Here is a 15493-nt window from a genome sequence, read left to right on the forward strand (position 1 = left end):
ATGTATTTCATTAAGACATTTAAGTTTTTCAATTAATGTTTGGGGTATTTTTCAGACATAGTTCACTGACATATTTATAAATATATGACATTATTTGCATGTTACTTTGGATATTTTTTGCGTAATCATCCTACATTTTTCACACATTTTACCGTTTTTTTAAAAGCATGTTTTTAGATCTTTCCCATAAATTTCCGATTTCTGGATTTTTTCCCCCCCAGGAATTCTAAGGCTATTTCATAGTTACGTTACATTTTTGAATATATATATATATATTCAATTTAGAAAATGTCCTTACGATTTCTGATTTTTTTTCTAATTTCTGAACATTTTACAGTAAAATGTTGGCTATTTTTATTTATTTTTAAAATGTTTTCATACTCTATTCCCATATCTCTCCATGTAATAACTGCAGATATGTTTAACTTAGTCCTGTTAGAAACACGTGTCTTTACAAATTCAACTTTTCAAGAATTTCTGGGAAACTTCCAGACATTTCCAGCTGATCCCAGAGACTTTAGTCAGTGTCGGATTTTCTGTGTAGTGAAGCATCTTCTCATTACAGGATCTCTCCCCCTCTACCCATCCTGTCTCTGGAAACAGATCCAGCTGGGTTTGGTCTGCAGATCATCTTCACCAATTTCACCAAAATAAACGGATAATATCGACCCGTGAGCACCGGAGGATTTCCCGCCGCTTCCCCCCCTCTCTCAGGCTCACTCCCCGCCCCCAGCCTGCAGGAATACCGCACATTATTTAATCTCATTCAGCCTTCATTTGTTTCCCCACCGAGGTGATGTCTGTCGCGGGGTTGAAAAAGCAGTTCCATAAAGCCACCCAGGTAAGAAAACCCTCCGTACTAATGTTTATTATGCGGCTGTTTTTAATAAATACAAACTCTTATTCATGCATGTAAGAAAATGCACGTAAACATGGCATCCATTAGCGACCAAAACACCAACAACACCCCCAAAATATCCATTAAATTCAGCTGTTTTGACAACAAATACATTGAAGTTGAAGATAAATCCCCATTTCCGTTCCGGTTTTTTTGTATTTTAATCAAAACATTGGCTTTTATTTGTGGAATTATGACAGCTGTTAAATTATAAACGTGATGTGTGTACGAAAAACAGGGTATACCCCCTCATACACACACACACACACACACACACACACACACACAGCCTATTGCGTAACTGTGTGTGTTCACGCCACAGGGAATTCCCTCCATCATCATTTTTATTGTCATTTGCTCCATTAAATATCCTCATATTGATGTCAGAAATAGCAGAAATGTCCACATTTGACCGGTTAAAAACTGGATTTGTTGACGTTTGCTTCCATAATTACTCCATTAAACAACTTAATGCATATTAATTCAATTTTAATGCAATTCTTGCAGCTTTACCCCTTTTTTAAATCCATGCATTTTCCTTTAACATGCCTTTAAATCATCATCCTTTCTGTCCTTTAATTTCTGAACATCCCTACATTTTCCTTACTAACAGTATTTAGTAAACAAGCGGTCTTGCAATTACAAAAACACAGACCCTGTTCTGCAGATAAAGTCCTATTTAAAGTGTGTTTTTGGAGTTAATATGGATAAACAAATACTTATCTTTGTCTTCTTTTATGAAACCTCTTTTATTTCCCCCTTTGGTCCAGTTATTTCCCCCTAAATCTTCATTAAAAAGCGTAAACAGACACCGGATAAACTCAGAGAGGGATTTGTATTTGACTTCTCGTCTAGTTTCCCTCCCCACTGTCAACAGGATTTCATTTCTGACATTTAATTTCCCAGACGAAGAGATGCTGATGAAGAGGAGACGATGGTTATTGATCCCTGAGGGGGATCTGGGTCACTGCAGCACACAGTACCACAAGTAGAGAAACAAATACAATATAAATAGGAACAAATAAGTAGAACTGAATGCATTTTAGAATATCAAAATATGAAGAAAATAACTTCTTGAATGCCTTGAAATAATATCACAAATATAATACAATTAAATAATATCATAGAGACAGAATGTGAAGGCTCAAAGCGGCCAAAAGAATACTAAATATACAAAATAACCGTATTATTTTGAATATTTATGCAGGATTTCATTTTTCTAATTTCTATAAACCTTCAAAAATATTTATGCAACTTTTGTTAATGTTATTTATCTGTATTTAGTTTGAGTTGTTCCTCCATTAACATTTGAATCATCCCAGCTTTGAGTCAAATCCCTGAGCCGTTTTTAAATGTTCAGGTGTGTTCTGATTGGCTCTTGCTGGCGGCCCAGCCAATCAGATGTGAGTATCTACGAGACAATTAAAACTTTAGGAGCGTGACTTCCTGTCCACTGAGACCTGTGTGTGTGTGTGTGTGTGTGTGTGTGTGTGTGTGTGTGTGTGTGTGTGTGTGTGTGTGTGTGTGTGTGTGTGTGTGTGTGTGTGTGTGTGTGTGTGTGTGTGTGTGTGTGTGTGTGTGTGTGTCTCAGTTTTAAAACAGAGCAGTGTGATGAATCCGGACGCTGAAAGGAAACGCGACACCTGAGTGAATAAATCATGAGGAGATCAATGATCACCGGGAGGGAGCCGAGAGAAACACCTTAGATTCTCCCTTAAAGACTTTCATTGACCTCAATACTTCATCACATTTATTGAAGACCCCTCCATGTTCACCGCTTTTTCAGCATCCCATAATCACCTCTGTTTCAGTCGTGTTCCTGAAGTGCTGATTCTGGGTTCGGTCGAATTGTCCAAAAATCAGCTCCTATGGTCTATCTATCCACTGTTCCTGACCTCTGTGTGAAACGTCCCGGGGTTAAGGAACAGTGGATAGGAGAACTCAACAGGACTGAGGAACAGAGGCTGCTTTGAGAACCCGACTGAGCGACACTATCCACGTATTGATGATGAAGGCCGTCCTTAATGAGTGTCTGCTGTGGGGAACCACAGCTCCTCTACTGAGAGCCTCTCCTCTGCACCGTGCTCTCTGATGGTGCTGTTTCTGCTTTATGAACCAGGACAGCAGAGAGACAGATACTCTGCATTACAAAGCCCCCCCCCCCCCCTCCGGCCTCACGTATTAACCCACATGAATCCAATAGGTATGATTATATGACATATTTATAATAAATACAAATGAGTTATAATAAACTAGTGATGCCTTCACCTATCACTTTGGATATCACAGTTCAACATGTTGTAAAGCGCTCCAGAAACCCCACACAGCTCAGAGACTCTGAGACTCTATTTGATCCTTTCAGGAAAAGTAACGTTCATATTTCTCCTTTTGATGAATCCAGAGCTGAACGTTCAGAACCAAGCTCTTATTTAAGTTACGGTATAAGTTTGAAACGTTTTTAACTTTCATCAAACGCATTTCTCACGATCGGCTGTTTCCGTGAGCGGCCGGATGCTGCGTCACGGTAAATTTTGCTGCAAGGCATTGTGGGACAGCATGTTCTCCTCTCCTTTCCTAAAGGAAGGTCCAGTGTTTCCTAAAGGAGGTGATAAAGGAAGCTTCAGAGATCCTTTGATATCATCTAGAGAATTCCAACAGCCCTTATCATGGCCCTTATCGAGGTTCCTCCGGGTCATTTCGCTCCGTTAGGAACCCTCCTAAGATAAACTCACTGTTCCACCGTACCCTCTGTGTCTGCAGCTTTAAATGCTAATGAGCTGCTGCTGGCACCGCCCCTCTGAGAGCTGATTGGTTTATCAAACACACAATGGTGCTCTAGGAGGAGATGCAGGTGATGAGGTGGGCCGGGGTTACCTGGGTTGGTTAAGATAAGTACTTTTATTAATCCCCGTGTTCTGCATCTGACCCATCCTGGTGTTGGGAGCAGTGGGCTGCCATAGGTACGGCGGGAGCAGGGTAGGGAACGGTGCCTCGCTCAGAGACACCACTTGGTCTTTCCGGGAGTTGAGCTGGTGACCTTCCAGCTCCCAGGCCAAGCCCCTAACCACTTAGCCCCCACCGCCCCAGATCGTTTTTTTAATTATCGCTCACCTCAAAGAAACATAGTGACATCACAAAGTGGCCATAATGTGATCAGCTGATTTTTAGCCCGGTTTTTATAGAGGTGGATCAGGACAAAGAGAGAGGGGGGTCTTTGTTCTCTGGGGACACATGTTGATGTAGAAAAGATAGAACAGGTGACTTTTGAATTCCATGTTGTATTTTACCTTTGCATGTTTCCCCCATCATCTTTTTAAAGCACTTTAAAATGTATTTTTAAACGTCCTCTCCTTCTGTTTTAAACGTCATCTCCTTCTGTTTTAAACGTCATCTCCTTCTTTTTTAAACGTCATCTCCTTCTGTTTTAAACGTCCTCTCCTTCTTTTTTAAACGTCCTCTCCTTCTTCTTTAAACGTCCTCTCCTTCTTTTTTAAACGTCATCTCCTTCTTCTTTAAACGTCCTCTCCTTCTTTTTTAAACGTCCTCTCCTTCTGTTTTAAACGTCCTCTCCTTCTTTTTTAAACGTCATCTCCTTCTTCTTTAAAAGTCCTCTCCTTCTTTTTTAAACGTCATCTCCTTCTTTTTAAAAGTCATCTCCTTCTTTTTAAACGTCATCTCCTTCTTCTTTAAAAGTCATCTCCTTCTGTTTTAAACGTCATCTCCTTCTTTTTTAAACGTCATCTCCTTCTTTTTAAAAGTCATCTCCTTCTTTTTAAACGTCATCTCCTTCTTCTTTAAAAGTCCTCTCCTTCTTTTTTAAACGTCATCTCCTTCTTTTTTAAACGTCATCTCCTTCTTTTTTAAACGTCATCTCCTTCTTTTTAAAAGTCATCTCCTTCTTTTTAAACGTCATCTCCTTCTTCTTTAAAAGTCCTCTCCTTCTTTTTTAAACGTCATCTCCTTCTTTTTTAAAAGTCATCTCCTTCTTTTTTAAACGTCATCTCCTTCTTTTTAAAAGTCATCTCCTTCTTTTTAAACGTCATCTCCTTCTTCTTTAAAAGTCCTCTCCTTCTTTTTTAAACGTCATCTCCTTCTTTTTAAACGTCATCTCCTTCTTCTTTAAAAGTCCTCTCCTTCTTTTTTAAACGTCATCTCCTTCTTTTTAAACGTCATCTCCTTCTTCTTTAAAAGTCCTCTCCTTCTTCTTTAAAAGTCCTCTCCTTCTTTTTTAAACGTCATCTCCTTCTTTTTAAACGTCCTCTCCTTCTTTTTTAAACGTCATCTCCTTCTGTTTTAAAAGTCCTCTCCTTCTTCTTTAAAAGTCCTCTCCTTCTTCTTTAAAAGTCCTCTCCTTCTTTTTTAAACGTCATCTCCTTCTTTTTAAACGTCATCTCCTTCTGTTTTAAACGTCATCTCCTTCTGTTTTAAACGTCATCTCCTTCTGTTTCAAACACACACACATCTCTTTAATTTAGTTGTATTTGTTATCAATGTTTCGGGTATTTTTCCCCTTTATTTTCCATTTTAGTTTTAAGTCCTTTACTTTTGCGATAATGTCTTTATTAATATATCATTTATTAATGTTTGATTCATTTATGTTTCATTTCCCCCTATATTTATATTTCTTCATTTGAAAAAATAAGAGAAATTAAAGAGCCAAAAGAAAAGGAAATAAAAACAAGCAGAAAGAAAATGTAGTCATTCATTTTCTCTATGGTTATAATTCATTTTAACAAGATCAAACACACAAAGCCCCTCCACACGTGTGTTGTCGTGGCAACAATACACACACACACACACACACACACACACACACACACACACACTCCCTCGATAATAGATGAGCCTGCAGGGTGTTGAGCTTCCTGTCTGTTTCCCTTTTTGGTTTCAGGTTCCTTTCATTATGGTCTTGGTCTGTGACCTTTGACCTCCTCATCTTCTGCAGACACATTAAAACAAATATAAATCAGTCAAATAAAATAAATAAATTACAGTTGAATTACAAAAATAAATAATGTAAAATAGATTTAAGACAATAAATATTATGAGAATAATACAAATGTTTGACGCCAGGACAATAAATGAATTAAGAAAATACATCAAAATTAATTCAGAAATAAACCAAATTCAATCAAATGGGGAAATAGATTAAATACAAAAAATGAAGATAATTAATTCAGAAATCACCAAAATATGAGACAATAAACTAGATTAAATCAAATAAATTGTATATATAGGATACAAACATTAAATATAATCAAATGGATGCAAGTAAATGCAATATTCAAACAAACATTTGAGTTACTAAAAACACAATGAAAAGATAGAGCTGCTTCCTCAGCACAAGAGATGTATTTTCCCTCCTCTTCCTCGTCCTGTAGAGTTGGTGTTTCTGAGCCTGGTGCATGTGAATGTTCCCTCCATCTATCCTCTCCTCTCCCCCGGCTGCTCTCTCCTCTCCCTGAATCTGAACTCAGATATTTATCTCCATCCCCGCTCCTCTCTCCGCTCCTCTCTCCGCTCCTCTCTCCGCTCCTCTCTCCGCTCCTCTCTCCGCTCCTCTCTCCTCTCCCTGAATCTGAACTCAGATATTTATCTCCATCTCCGCCTCTCTCTCCTCTCCTCTCTCCGCTCCTCTCTCCGCTCCTCTCTCCGCTCCTCTCTCCTCTCTCCGCTCCTCTCTCCGCTCCTCTATCCGCTCCTCTCTCCGCTCCTCTCTCCGCTCCTCTCTCCGCTCCTCTCTCCACTCCTCTCTCCGCTCTCCGGTTTATTGCTTCATTAATCCTGAGCGTCTGAGGAGACACAACAGAGCGGCAGACATTACTCTCAATAAATCCCTCTTATAACGAGCTCCAGTCAGGATCACAGCTTTACTTCAGGATGGGGGGGCGGGGGGGTCCCTCTCCTGTAGTTCTATAAGTTTCTGTGAATGGTCTGCAAAGGCTGGATCCCAAAGTTCCGGAACACAGTGACATCACGATGTAACGCTCGCGCTCCTATTGGCTAGTCGCCCCAACAGTATGAGAAAAATAAAAAGCTTTTCAAAAGCACGGAGACATAGAAGATAGATAGAATCGGAGGATGAAACCCTCTTTATTGTCACATGCACACAGCAGAGCACACACAGTGAAATTGGTCCTCTGCATTTAACCCATCCTAGTACTAGGAGCAGTGGGCAGCTGTTGTGCAGCGCCCGGGGAGCAATGGGGGGAGCAATGGGGAGGGGGGATTGGAGGTGTCCGGTGCCTTGCTCAAGGGCACCACAGCAGGGCCTAGGAGGTGAACTGGGACCTCTCCAAGTAGCAGTCCACTTTCCATATTTCAAGTCTGTTCGGGGACTTGAACCGGCGACCCTACGATTCCCAGTCCAAGCCCCTACTGACTGAGCCACTGCTGGACATTCCCAGGAGGGGAGTCGTAGTCGCTCCGAATGTCTCTTTTGATTTCACTCTTTGTTATTAATCTTCTGTCACTGCTTCTCTCCTTTGCCCCACTTCCTGTCGTTCACCCTCCACTGAGTCTCTGAGTGTGATCCATCCTTCCTCTCTGAGTGTGTCTGTAGTAAGAAGTGAACGCTGTTATATAAGTTGAGTTTTAGAGTTTTAAATTTGAATTAAATTCATTTAAATGTTTGTTTCTTTTATTATTATTAACCATTAATACCGTTTTTAGTTCATATATTATTTTTGTCTTTGATGCAAATATAGATATATATTTTTCATTGTGATTGAATTCTTCCAGTTTGTTTTTTTTTGAGCACCTGAACGCAACACCATGTAAATTATGAACCCAACCTCCCAAAGTCTGACTTCAAAATGCTTTTTATTCTGTATTAATATCCATTAATCCAGCCTTTTTTAAATGCCTCCTCTGTCAGTGTTTTGGCAGCGGTTCAGCTTCTGTCCCCGGCTCTTGTTTCTAACTCAGGAGGAGGAAGAGGAGGAGGAAGAGGAGGAGGACTTTAAGGGAAAGCAGTAAATGATTTAAGAGGAGGAAATAAAGATGAAGGAGTAGGAGTCGAGAAACAAAACTGTGGAGGAGGGGAGACGGAGACAGATGGAGTGAAAGGAAAACTTGACTTAGTTTTTGTGCAGGAGGAAGAACAGAAGTAGACTCCTATTTAACAAATATTATCTCTGGATTCAAATGTAACGGAGCGTCCATAGATCCGCTCAGCAATCCTGGGAAAAGAAAGATGCTTTTGGGAATATTCCCACTTTCCTTTGGGGATTTTATTCCACTTTTTTACTCAAAATATTTTTAACGTATCCTGGAAATATTCTGGCATTTTTCCCTTTTTAAATTCTCCAAATATTTGAAGGAATGTTTGAGGTTATTCACACCGTTACAGTTGGTACCCTATATGACTGCAGCTCCTCTTTTCCCCCTCTGTCCGAAACCAGAGCCCAGTCTGCTCTGATTGGTTAGCTGGCCGGCTCTGTTGCGATTGGTCAACCAGCTTTAGAGATGTCCCGCCCCTTAGCCTAGCGCTAGCCAATAGGAGAGCGAGCGTTCTGTAGTGATGTCATCGTGTTCTGTAAGTAAACAAAGGAGTCCAATGGAGGCGTTTCAGGTGGGGGGGGGGTCATAGTGGAGACCATGAAGAATAGCTAGAGACAACACTGCAAAGGGTTATGTAAGTGTGTGTGTGTGTGTGTGTGTGTGTGTGTGTGTGTGTGTGTGTGTGTGTGTGTGTGTGTGTGTGTGTGTGTGTGTGTGTGTGTGTGTGTGTGTGTGTGTGTTCCTTGGGAAACATGAGATAGCACTAAGATCCCTGTCTCCATGGCAACTGCATCATCTTCCTCATCTGTCCGTCGTTCTCACTTCCCTCCATTATTGTCTTTATATCTCATCACTCACTCACACACACACACACACACACACACACACACACACACACACACACACACACACACACTCACTCACTCGTGCAGGTGCTCAAGAGTGTACTTGGTCACATGAACACACTCATGTTTACCTCTGTGTTTGCACTGTGTGGTAGTTTGATGAAGGAGACGTGAGACATCTGCCTCTCTCTCACACACACACACACACACACACACACACACACACACACACACACACACACACACGCCTCTAAATTAAGAGTTTATTTGTGTTTTTGCAGAAAGTCAGTGAGAAGGTCGGGGGGGCCGAGGGAACGAAACTAGATGAAGACTTCAAGGAGATGGAAAAGGTACAAACAGGTGTTTATTCAAACAACACTTTCATTATCTCCATTTATTCTCAATTCTATAACGTTTATTTCAGCTTTTAAATGAGTGCAGACATTCTCTCTTAGAATCTGTTTGTTTTATGTGTAAATGTAGTGGACTTCCGTTAACGGGTAAATGTTGAACGGTACTAATATCCGATGTTTCTCTGCAGAAGGTGGACGTCACCAGCAGAGCGGTGTTGGACATCATGACGAAAACTACAGAATACCTGCAGCCAAACCCAGGTACTTCCTTTGAGCGTATCTGAATTTATTACTTTACTTCATTTGTTTTATTTTTATTTTAATAAACGTTTTTTTCTGATAATATTTCTGAATGATGTTTTCCCGCTCAGCGTCCCGAGCGAAGCTGAGTATGATCAACACGATGTCTAAGATCCGCGGGCAGGAGAAGGGTCCGGGTTACCCGCAGGCAGAGAGCGTTCTGGGGGACGCCATGCTGCGCTTCGGACGGGAGCTGGGGGAGGAGTCCAGCTTCGGTACGTTCGGGATTCACTCAGAACGTCTGCAGGAAAATATCAGGGAGTAAATGAAACTGGAAAAGTAGAAACTGAATTCATTTTAGATTTGATCAAATATGTAGTTGTTAAAAAACATAAACTATATTATGTAATAAATATACCAACTAAGGACATTTCAATGTAAAACAAAGAATACAATAAAGCAGGAAATAAACTAAACTAAAATAAATGTATACATATTTTATTTATGTTTAAAATAAAAAGATATAAAAGGACTTGTTACTGTAGAGGAATAAATATATGTATTTAAATCTCATTTAACAGAAAGATAAGTTGAATTGAAAAATACTGAAAGGAAAACGTTATTGAATATGTTTATATAACCAAAAACAGAATAACAAATACTTTGAAATATAAAATATTCCTAAAGCGTAAATACAATATACCCGTAAGATCAATTCAATTAAAAAATAAAGGCAAATATTACAAAGCTTGATTTCGTCTGGCTCTGAAAGTCTTTGACCCTTTTTTCAAAAGATCCTCCATGTGACTGAACATAGTAAACATCTATGACCTCTAAGGATCTTTTATCTCACTGTGTCTCCGGTGTGTCGCAGGCCTGGCTCTGATCGATGCCAGCGAGTCGATGAAGGAGCTCGGGGAGGTGAAGGACGCTCTGGATATGGAGGTCAAACAGAACTTCATCGACCCGCTGCAGAACCTCCACGACAAGGACCTCAAGGAGATCCAGGTGCACAGATATATCACTAAATAAACAGTCAGCAGCAGCATGGATACGCTCCTCTCTGTATTCACGCGCTCCCGTTGTGTCTGCAGCACCACCTGAAGAAGATGGAGGGCCGCCGCCTGGACTTCGACTACAAGAAGAAGCGGCAGGGGAAAGTGCAGGACGACGAGATCAGGCAGGCGCTGGAGAAGTTCGACGAGAGCAAAGAGATCGCCGAGCAGAGCATGTTCAACCTGCTGGAGAGCGACGTGAGGATTCATTCATTCATACACCAATTAACCTGCCAATCACCACCGGCATTAATCCAGAGGGTGTCTAGCTCTGTCCGACCGAGAGACGGAAAAACAGCACAGGCTCCCATTTGAACAAACTGTGTGTGTGTGTGTGTGTGTGTGTGTGTCAGATAGAGCAGGTGAGTCAGCTGGCAGCGTTGGTTCAGGCTCAGCTGGAGTTTCACACTCGCTCCGCAGAGATCCTGCAGCAGCTCTCCAGCAAGATGGAGGACAGGTAACACCAACTCTGACATTAAAACCTTATTCTCATTTTACATTTTTTCTATTTTCTTATTTTTACTGATTGCTTTATTTCGTATTGAGTTTTAATTCATTACATTTATTTATTTTAATAGCAGATCTTCAGGGATCTGAATTACTTTCAAATATTTATTCATCTATTTTAAAACTTATTTAATGTCCTTTTTTTAATTCAGACATTTATTTAGAAAAAAGATGGTTTCTGAATTTAACTCCCTGTGTCTCTTCAGGATAAAGGAAGTCTCCACCAAACCGAGGAAGGAGTACACTCCCAAACCCCGGATGACTCTTGAGCTGCTGCCCCCCAGCGAGAGCCACAACGGGGGGATTAACTCAGCCAAATCCCCCGGGAAATCACCAGGTACAAAACAAAACCTTCTTTTATTTATTTTCTGAGGCTTTTATTCTGAAAAGCAAGCCTAATCCTGGGCTTCCTGTAATGATACGGTTTGGTTTTCAGCCCTGATGGACCAGCCCTGCTGCCGAGCACTGTACGACTTCGAGCCGGAGAACGAAGGCGAGCTGGGGTTCAAAGAGGGCGACGTCATCACCCTGACCAACCAGATCGACGACAACTGGTACGAGGGGATGATCAGCGGCCAGTCGGGCTTCTTCCCCATCAACTACGTGGATATCCTGGTGCCGCTCCCCCATTAGGACCGCTAGCCTTCCGCAGTATGAATCCAGTATCCTGTATTTACACTACAATCCTTCTCCTTCTTCTTCTCCTTCTTCTTCTTCTTCTTCTTCTTCTTCTTCTTCTTCTTCTTCTTCTTCTTCTTCTTCTTCTTCTTCTTCTTCTTCTTCTTCTTCTTCTTCTTCTCCTTCTTCTTCTCCTTCTTCTTCTGAGCTTTTACAAAACGGACTGAGAGGAAGAGTACGGGCAGGATTTGGATGCAGAAGAGAAGTACAAACGAGGGATTTAAATGGACGCTCATTCCGCCGGGCAGCAGTGGATACGAAGGAGGCTTTGGGACTTGTCACCGGGTAAATGTGCATGTGGGTGTCTGTGTGTGAGCTGTTACTCTATAAAGACCGAGCCAGCACTGAGTCCGATAGTAACGCTGTCATCTTTTTGCTGTTTCCTCTGCTGTCTTTTCTACCTTGACTTGCCTTCTTGTCATTTCTGTTCGAGCAACCTTCAGGGTGTTCCCCACTTTCCTTCTGTCTCCTTCCTTTGGGTAGCCTCTCAGCATGGCTCCACTTTGTACACAGCTTCTCTTTCCGTGTTTCTCTTGAACCTGCCTTTCTCACAGTGTCCGCTCAATGGCTGAACGCATGAACCAGCCGAGTCACTGATCCGACGCCCTGGAAGTTCCTTTGGAATAAAGCCGTATCTGCGAGAAGTAAATGTTTACAGAAAGACGAGCGGTCAATCAGTGATCTTTTAATATGAAGTTTTACTGGTTTAAGAGTCGACAGACAGCTTGGGATTTTCCAGCCAACCAGCACAGACCAGTTGTATTGAATATACTGGTTATGAGACGGATAAATGGTGGGTGTTCCGAGGTCTGAGTAACCCATCCACAGTGTTTGTACTGTGTGGAGCAGACTTGTTAACTCGTCTTATTCGTGGCTTTGCATGCAGGACTCAGCAGTAGCTGTCCTGAAACTCCTTTTTAAGTCGTCGATCTTGAACTACATCATCCAGAAGGTTCTGGTTTTAGGGTTGTTTTACACCTCGTTGTTTAGTGCGGACTTCCGAAGTTTGAGAACCAAATAGAAATGACCTCCGCTGAACCACGATCTGACCGAGAAGAGAGCCGATCAAACTGAATCATGGTTTGTTTCTGGCCTGACATTGAATTATTTGGAAGGAACAATTCTCGAAAATGTAAAATTTCACCAAATCGCAAACTTTGTTTTGGACTTTTAGGTGCAAAGAACCCTTAAAAGTATCTCAAACCCTCGCGAAACGCACCTGTACCTCTCAAATACACCAAATTGTTGATCAGTTTTACGATAGCAGCAGGTCGTGTTGGTGATTCCTGTTAGCCGTGATCGATCCTTAGACAATTTATCTCTTACAATCGCTCTGAAGTGGGACTTAACTGTTCCTCCATCATAGTTTGTGTTCGTACGTACCAGAAGTGTTCCTGTAGGCAGTATTGAGCAGTCTACTCTAAGAACTTATTAAAGAGGCTATTTATTGCTAAAAGCTCTTTAGTAATTCAGTCCTACATCCCTGGATTTAGGAAACTAGATTGAACCAACAGTACGTTTACCCAGGATTACACAGACGACTGGTTTGTAAAAAGGGTGTATTGTCAGGATGGTCTGTCCTCGTGTTTGGTTGGTCTGTTCAAACTAAAGAGGGAGACTGAAGAACTCACTGATGTGTTCAGGAGTTGTAGGAATGGGTGTCAGTGTGGTGCTGGGTTGATATCGACTCCATTGTACATAAAAGACGGTCAAAGATCGGACATCAGTCACAACGGTTGCTGTTGTTATTTAGCCTGCCATGCTAACATTTCTCAAATCTCACAGAAATGATATTGAATATTCAACATGTAGTCCATATTGGTAAATTAAAAAAAGCGTAGGTTTTTTCTTTTCAGGAAATATTTATTACGTCAGAATTTATTACAAAAAAGCTGTGCTAGCATGGCTTATGCTAACGTACCAGATGTGGCTAACCGGCTAGCCCTTCGCTTCACATTCCAGTTCTTGTAGTGTTGAGCAGAATACTTCAAAGGGTTTTTCGCCTGAATATTGAATATGCTCGACTACCAAGAAACTTTATCCAGAATTATTCGGGTTTAAAGGACAAAATAAGTGCTAATTTCTGTTAGCAAGGGCTTTACGGGGCACGGACTAGACCAAAATATAACTTACATTTCCTAACAATACGATTATTTAAGACATTCAACTTAAACATGGTGTTCCCATTCCCTGATTTATATTCTGGATGTTTTAACTCTTCCTTTGTACGATGGACAGCATATAGCTATGAGGTATTTCAGATTTATACAGTTCCTTTTAGTGTTTCAAATAACTCTTTTAGAGTCGTGGTATCTATTGTACTCTGAAAGTGTGTTTTGAATTCCTAACGAGTCGAGACATATTATCCAGTAGCCATGACATGAGACTCCTTTCACTCTTAGTTTACAAAGGACTATTTTATAATAGGAGGATGGGAACGTTTCCTCTTGAAAGCTATAACAGTGTTTTAGACACAAATAGAAATGATATCGAGACATACAATCTATCTTCAGTCAATAAACACCGAGTACCAAGGCAATAAATGAGGATCCAATGAAAGGGAGAGCTAAGAGGATAGGACGTCTCTTACATTTCCAAAGCACAAACTAACTTTAAATCTATCTTTCTGCCATATCCTGCTTTTCTGGGTGTAAAAGTTTGGATTTTTAAGTGTTTTATTTTGATGTATTTGTCTTTGTTTGCGTCTGAGTCCGCCTGTGGAACGTCTGTGAGCTGCATGCAACTGTTCGTCTGTTTGAGATTTCCATGTAAACACTGGGGAGATATGTCATGCTGGATGTAAACTCTTTACTTTCTATCGTTCAGCTATTTATTTGTCATGCTATGGTTGTATAGCACTCTTTTCCAAATTACAAAGTGCTTTAAAACTTGAATTTTCTTGAATATTTGTATTTATTTGACTTTGTGTAAACAGAATTGTTTTGTTGCTCTTTTTATTTCTCCGTCATGCTGATTTGTCTTCTATGGCGACGTGTATTCTAACCTCAATGAGGGACTTGTACAGTGTTACGCGCCATTTCCCCTCGGACCCCAGCCATGTGAAAACCTGCAGACTGAAGAGTACATTTTCTGTCTGTCCTTAAACGCATCACAGCTCCAAAAACGTTCTACGTAATAACTCATCAACTGGGAACCAAAATGTTCGCCCAATCTCTGAGTTGTTGTTTGCACTGGAGATTTTTCACCGCATTTTGAATGTTATAAGCCTATCAAAAAAAGCATTATGAGGGGTCATCAGCCTGGTAAAAGTAATACGGGGTCTGCTTTACAAACTGCTGTGTGATACAATCAATTATCAGCTGCTACGATGGAAAAATTCAACTTAGCATAACATGTTTTAACAAGTGAAATGTAATGAAACACAACGAAAACGACCTGTTTTGTTACGTAAAGGCGAACAGCGTCTTTATGTTTAGGCGGGAAAACAGCCCCTTCATTATGCGTAGCCGAAGAAATCAATCTTCTTTAGGTTTACAAATCAATGACAAAACCTACTAGTTGGTTTAGCTGGCTGATTCAGTAGGCTGATAACATTGGTCCCAGTCTGGAATTCATCTTTGTGATTATCCCGACCACTCCTTAACGCACCACAGGTAAAAGTGCTAACGTGTCCTTGGTCCGGCCTGCGTTACATTAAACTGTATGCCTTGTTCAATTTAGCCTCTATAGACCCTGGTGTCTTCTGGTGAGCTACAGGTGTGTGTGATATACACACCGTGTTGCTATTTATTTATGTACTGTATGTATTTATTTATTTATTCCTACGTCCTGTCTGTTGACGGTTGTCAATACATTGGTGTGAGATATGGAGGAGGGTTTTTGGGGTATATTGGGGGGGGGGGGGGGGGGGTGGTTAATGGGAAAAGCTAGCTGTGATACTAACTAAGTGTTGCT

At 41.0% G+C, this 15493-nt stretch overlaps 1 protein-coding gene across 2 annotated transcripts; it reads left to right on the forward strand.

Moving 5' to 3' along the window:
* The first annotated feature begins 565 nt into the window (after positions 1-565).
* On the forward strand, positions 566-15428 carry LOC134876196 (endophilin-A1-like). 2 transcript variants are annotated; one of them, XM_063901117.1, is made up of 10 exons: positions 566-841; positions 2490-3101; positions 9027-9095; positions 9287-9359; positions 9470-9613; positions 10213-10346; positions 10433-10591; positions 10747-10850; positions 11107-11237; positions 11337-15428. In XM_063901117.1, the coding sequence occupies exons 3-10, from the start codon at positions 9087-9089 to the stop codon at positions 11531-11533; spliced, it is 951 nt and encodes a 316-aa protein (XP_063757187.1). In that variant the 5' UTR covers positions 566-841; positions 2490-3101; positions 9027-9086; the 3' UTR covers positions 11534-15428. The 2 variants fall into 2 exon arrangements, with proteins under 2 accessions (XP_063757187.1, XP_063757186.1); XM_063901116.1 differs by lacking the exon at positions 2490-3101.
* The last annotated feature ends 65 nt before the right edge of the window (positions 15429-15493 follow it).

The sequence above is a fragment of the Eleginops maclovinus genome, chromosome 14 (assembly GCF_036324505.1).
Source record: "Eleginops maclovinus isolate JMC-PN-2008 ecotype Puerto Natales chromosome 14, JC_Emac_rtc_rv5, whole genome shotgun sequence".
NCBI classification, from domain to species: Eukaryota; Metazoa; Chordata; class Actinopteri; order Perciformes; family Eleginopidae; genus Eleginops; species Eleginops maclovinus.

Bases quoted from the DNA above. Each gene is read 5' to 3' on its own strand.
- LOC134876196 (XM_063901116.1), top strand. From the start codon at position 797: ATGTCTGTCGCGGGGTTGAAAAAGCAGTTCCATAAAGCCACCCAG. The intron at 842-9,026 runs GTAAGAAAACCC...GTGTTTTTGCAG, and splicing joins AGTTCCATAAAGCCACCCAG to AAAGTCAGTGAGAAGGTCGG. The intron at 10,851-11,106 runs GTAACACCAACT...GTGTCTCTTCAG, and splicing joins TCCAGCAAGATGGAGGACAG to GATAAAGGAAGTCTCCACCA.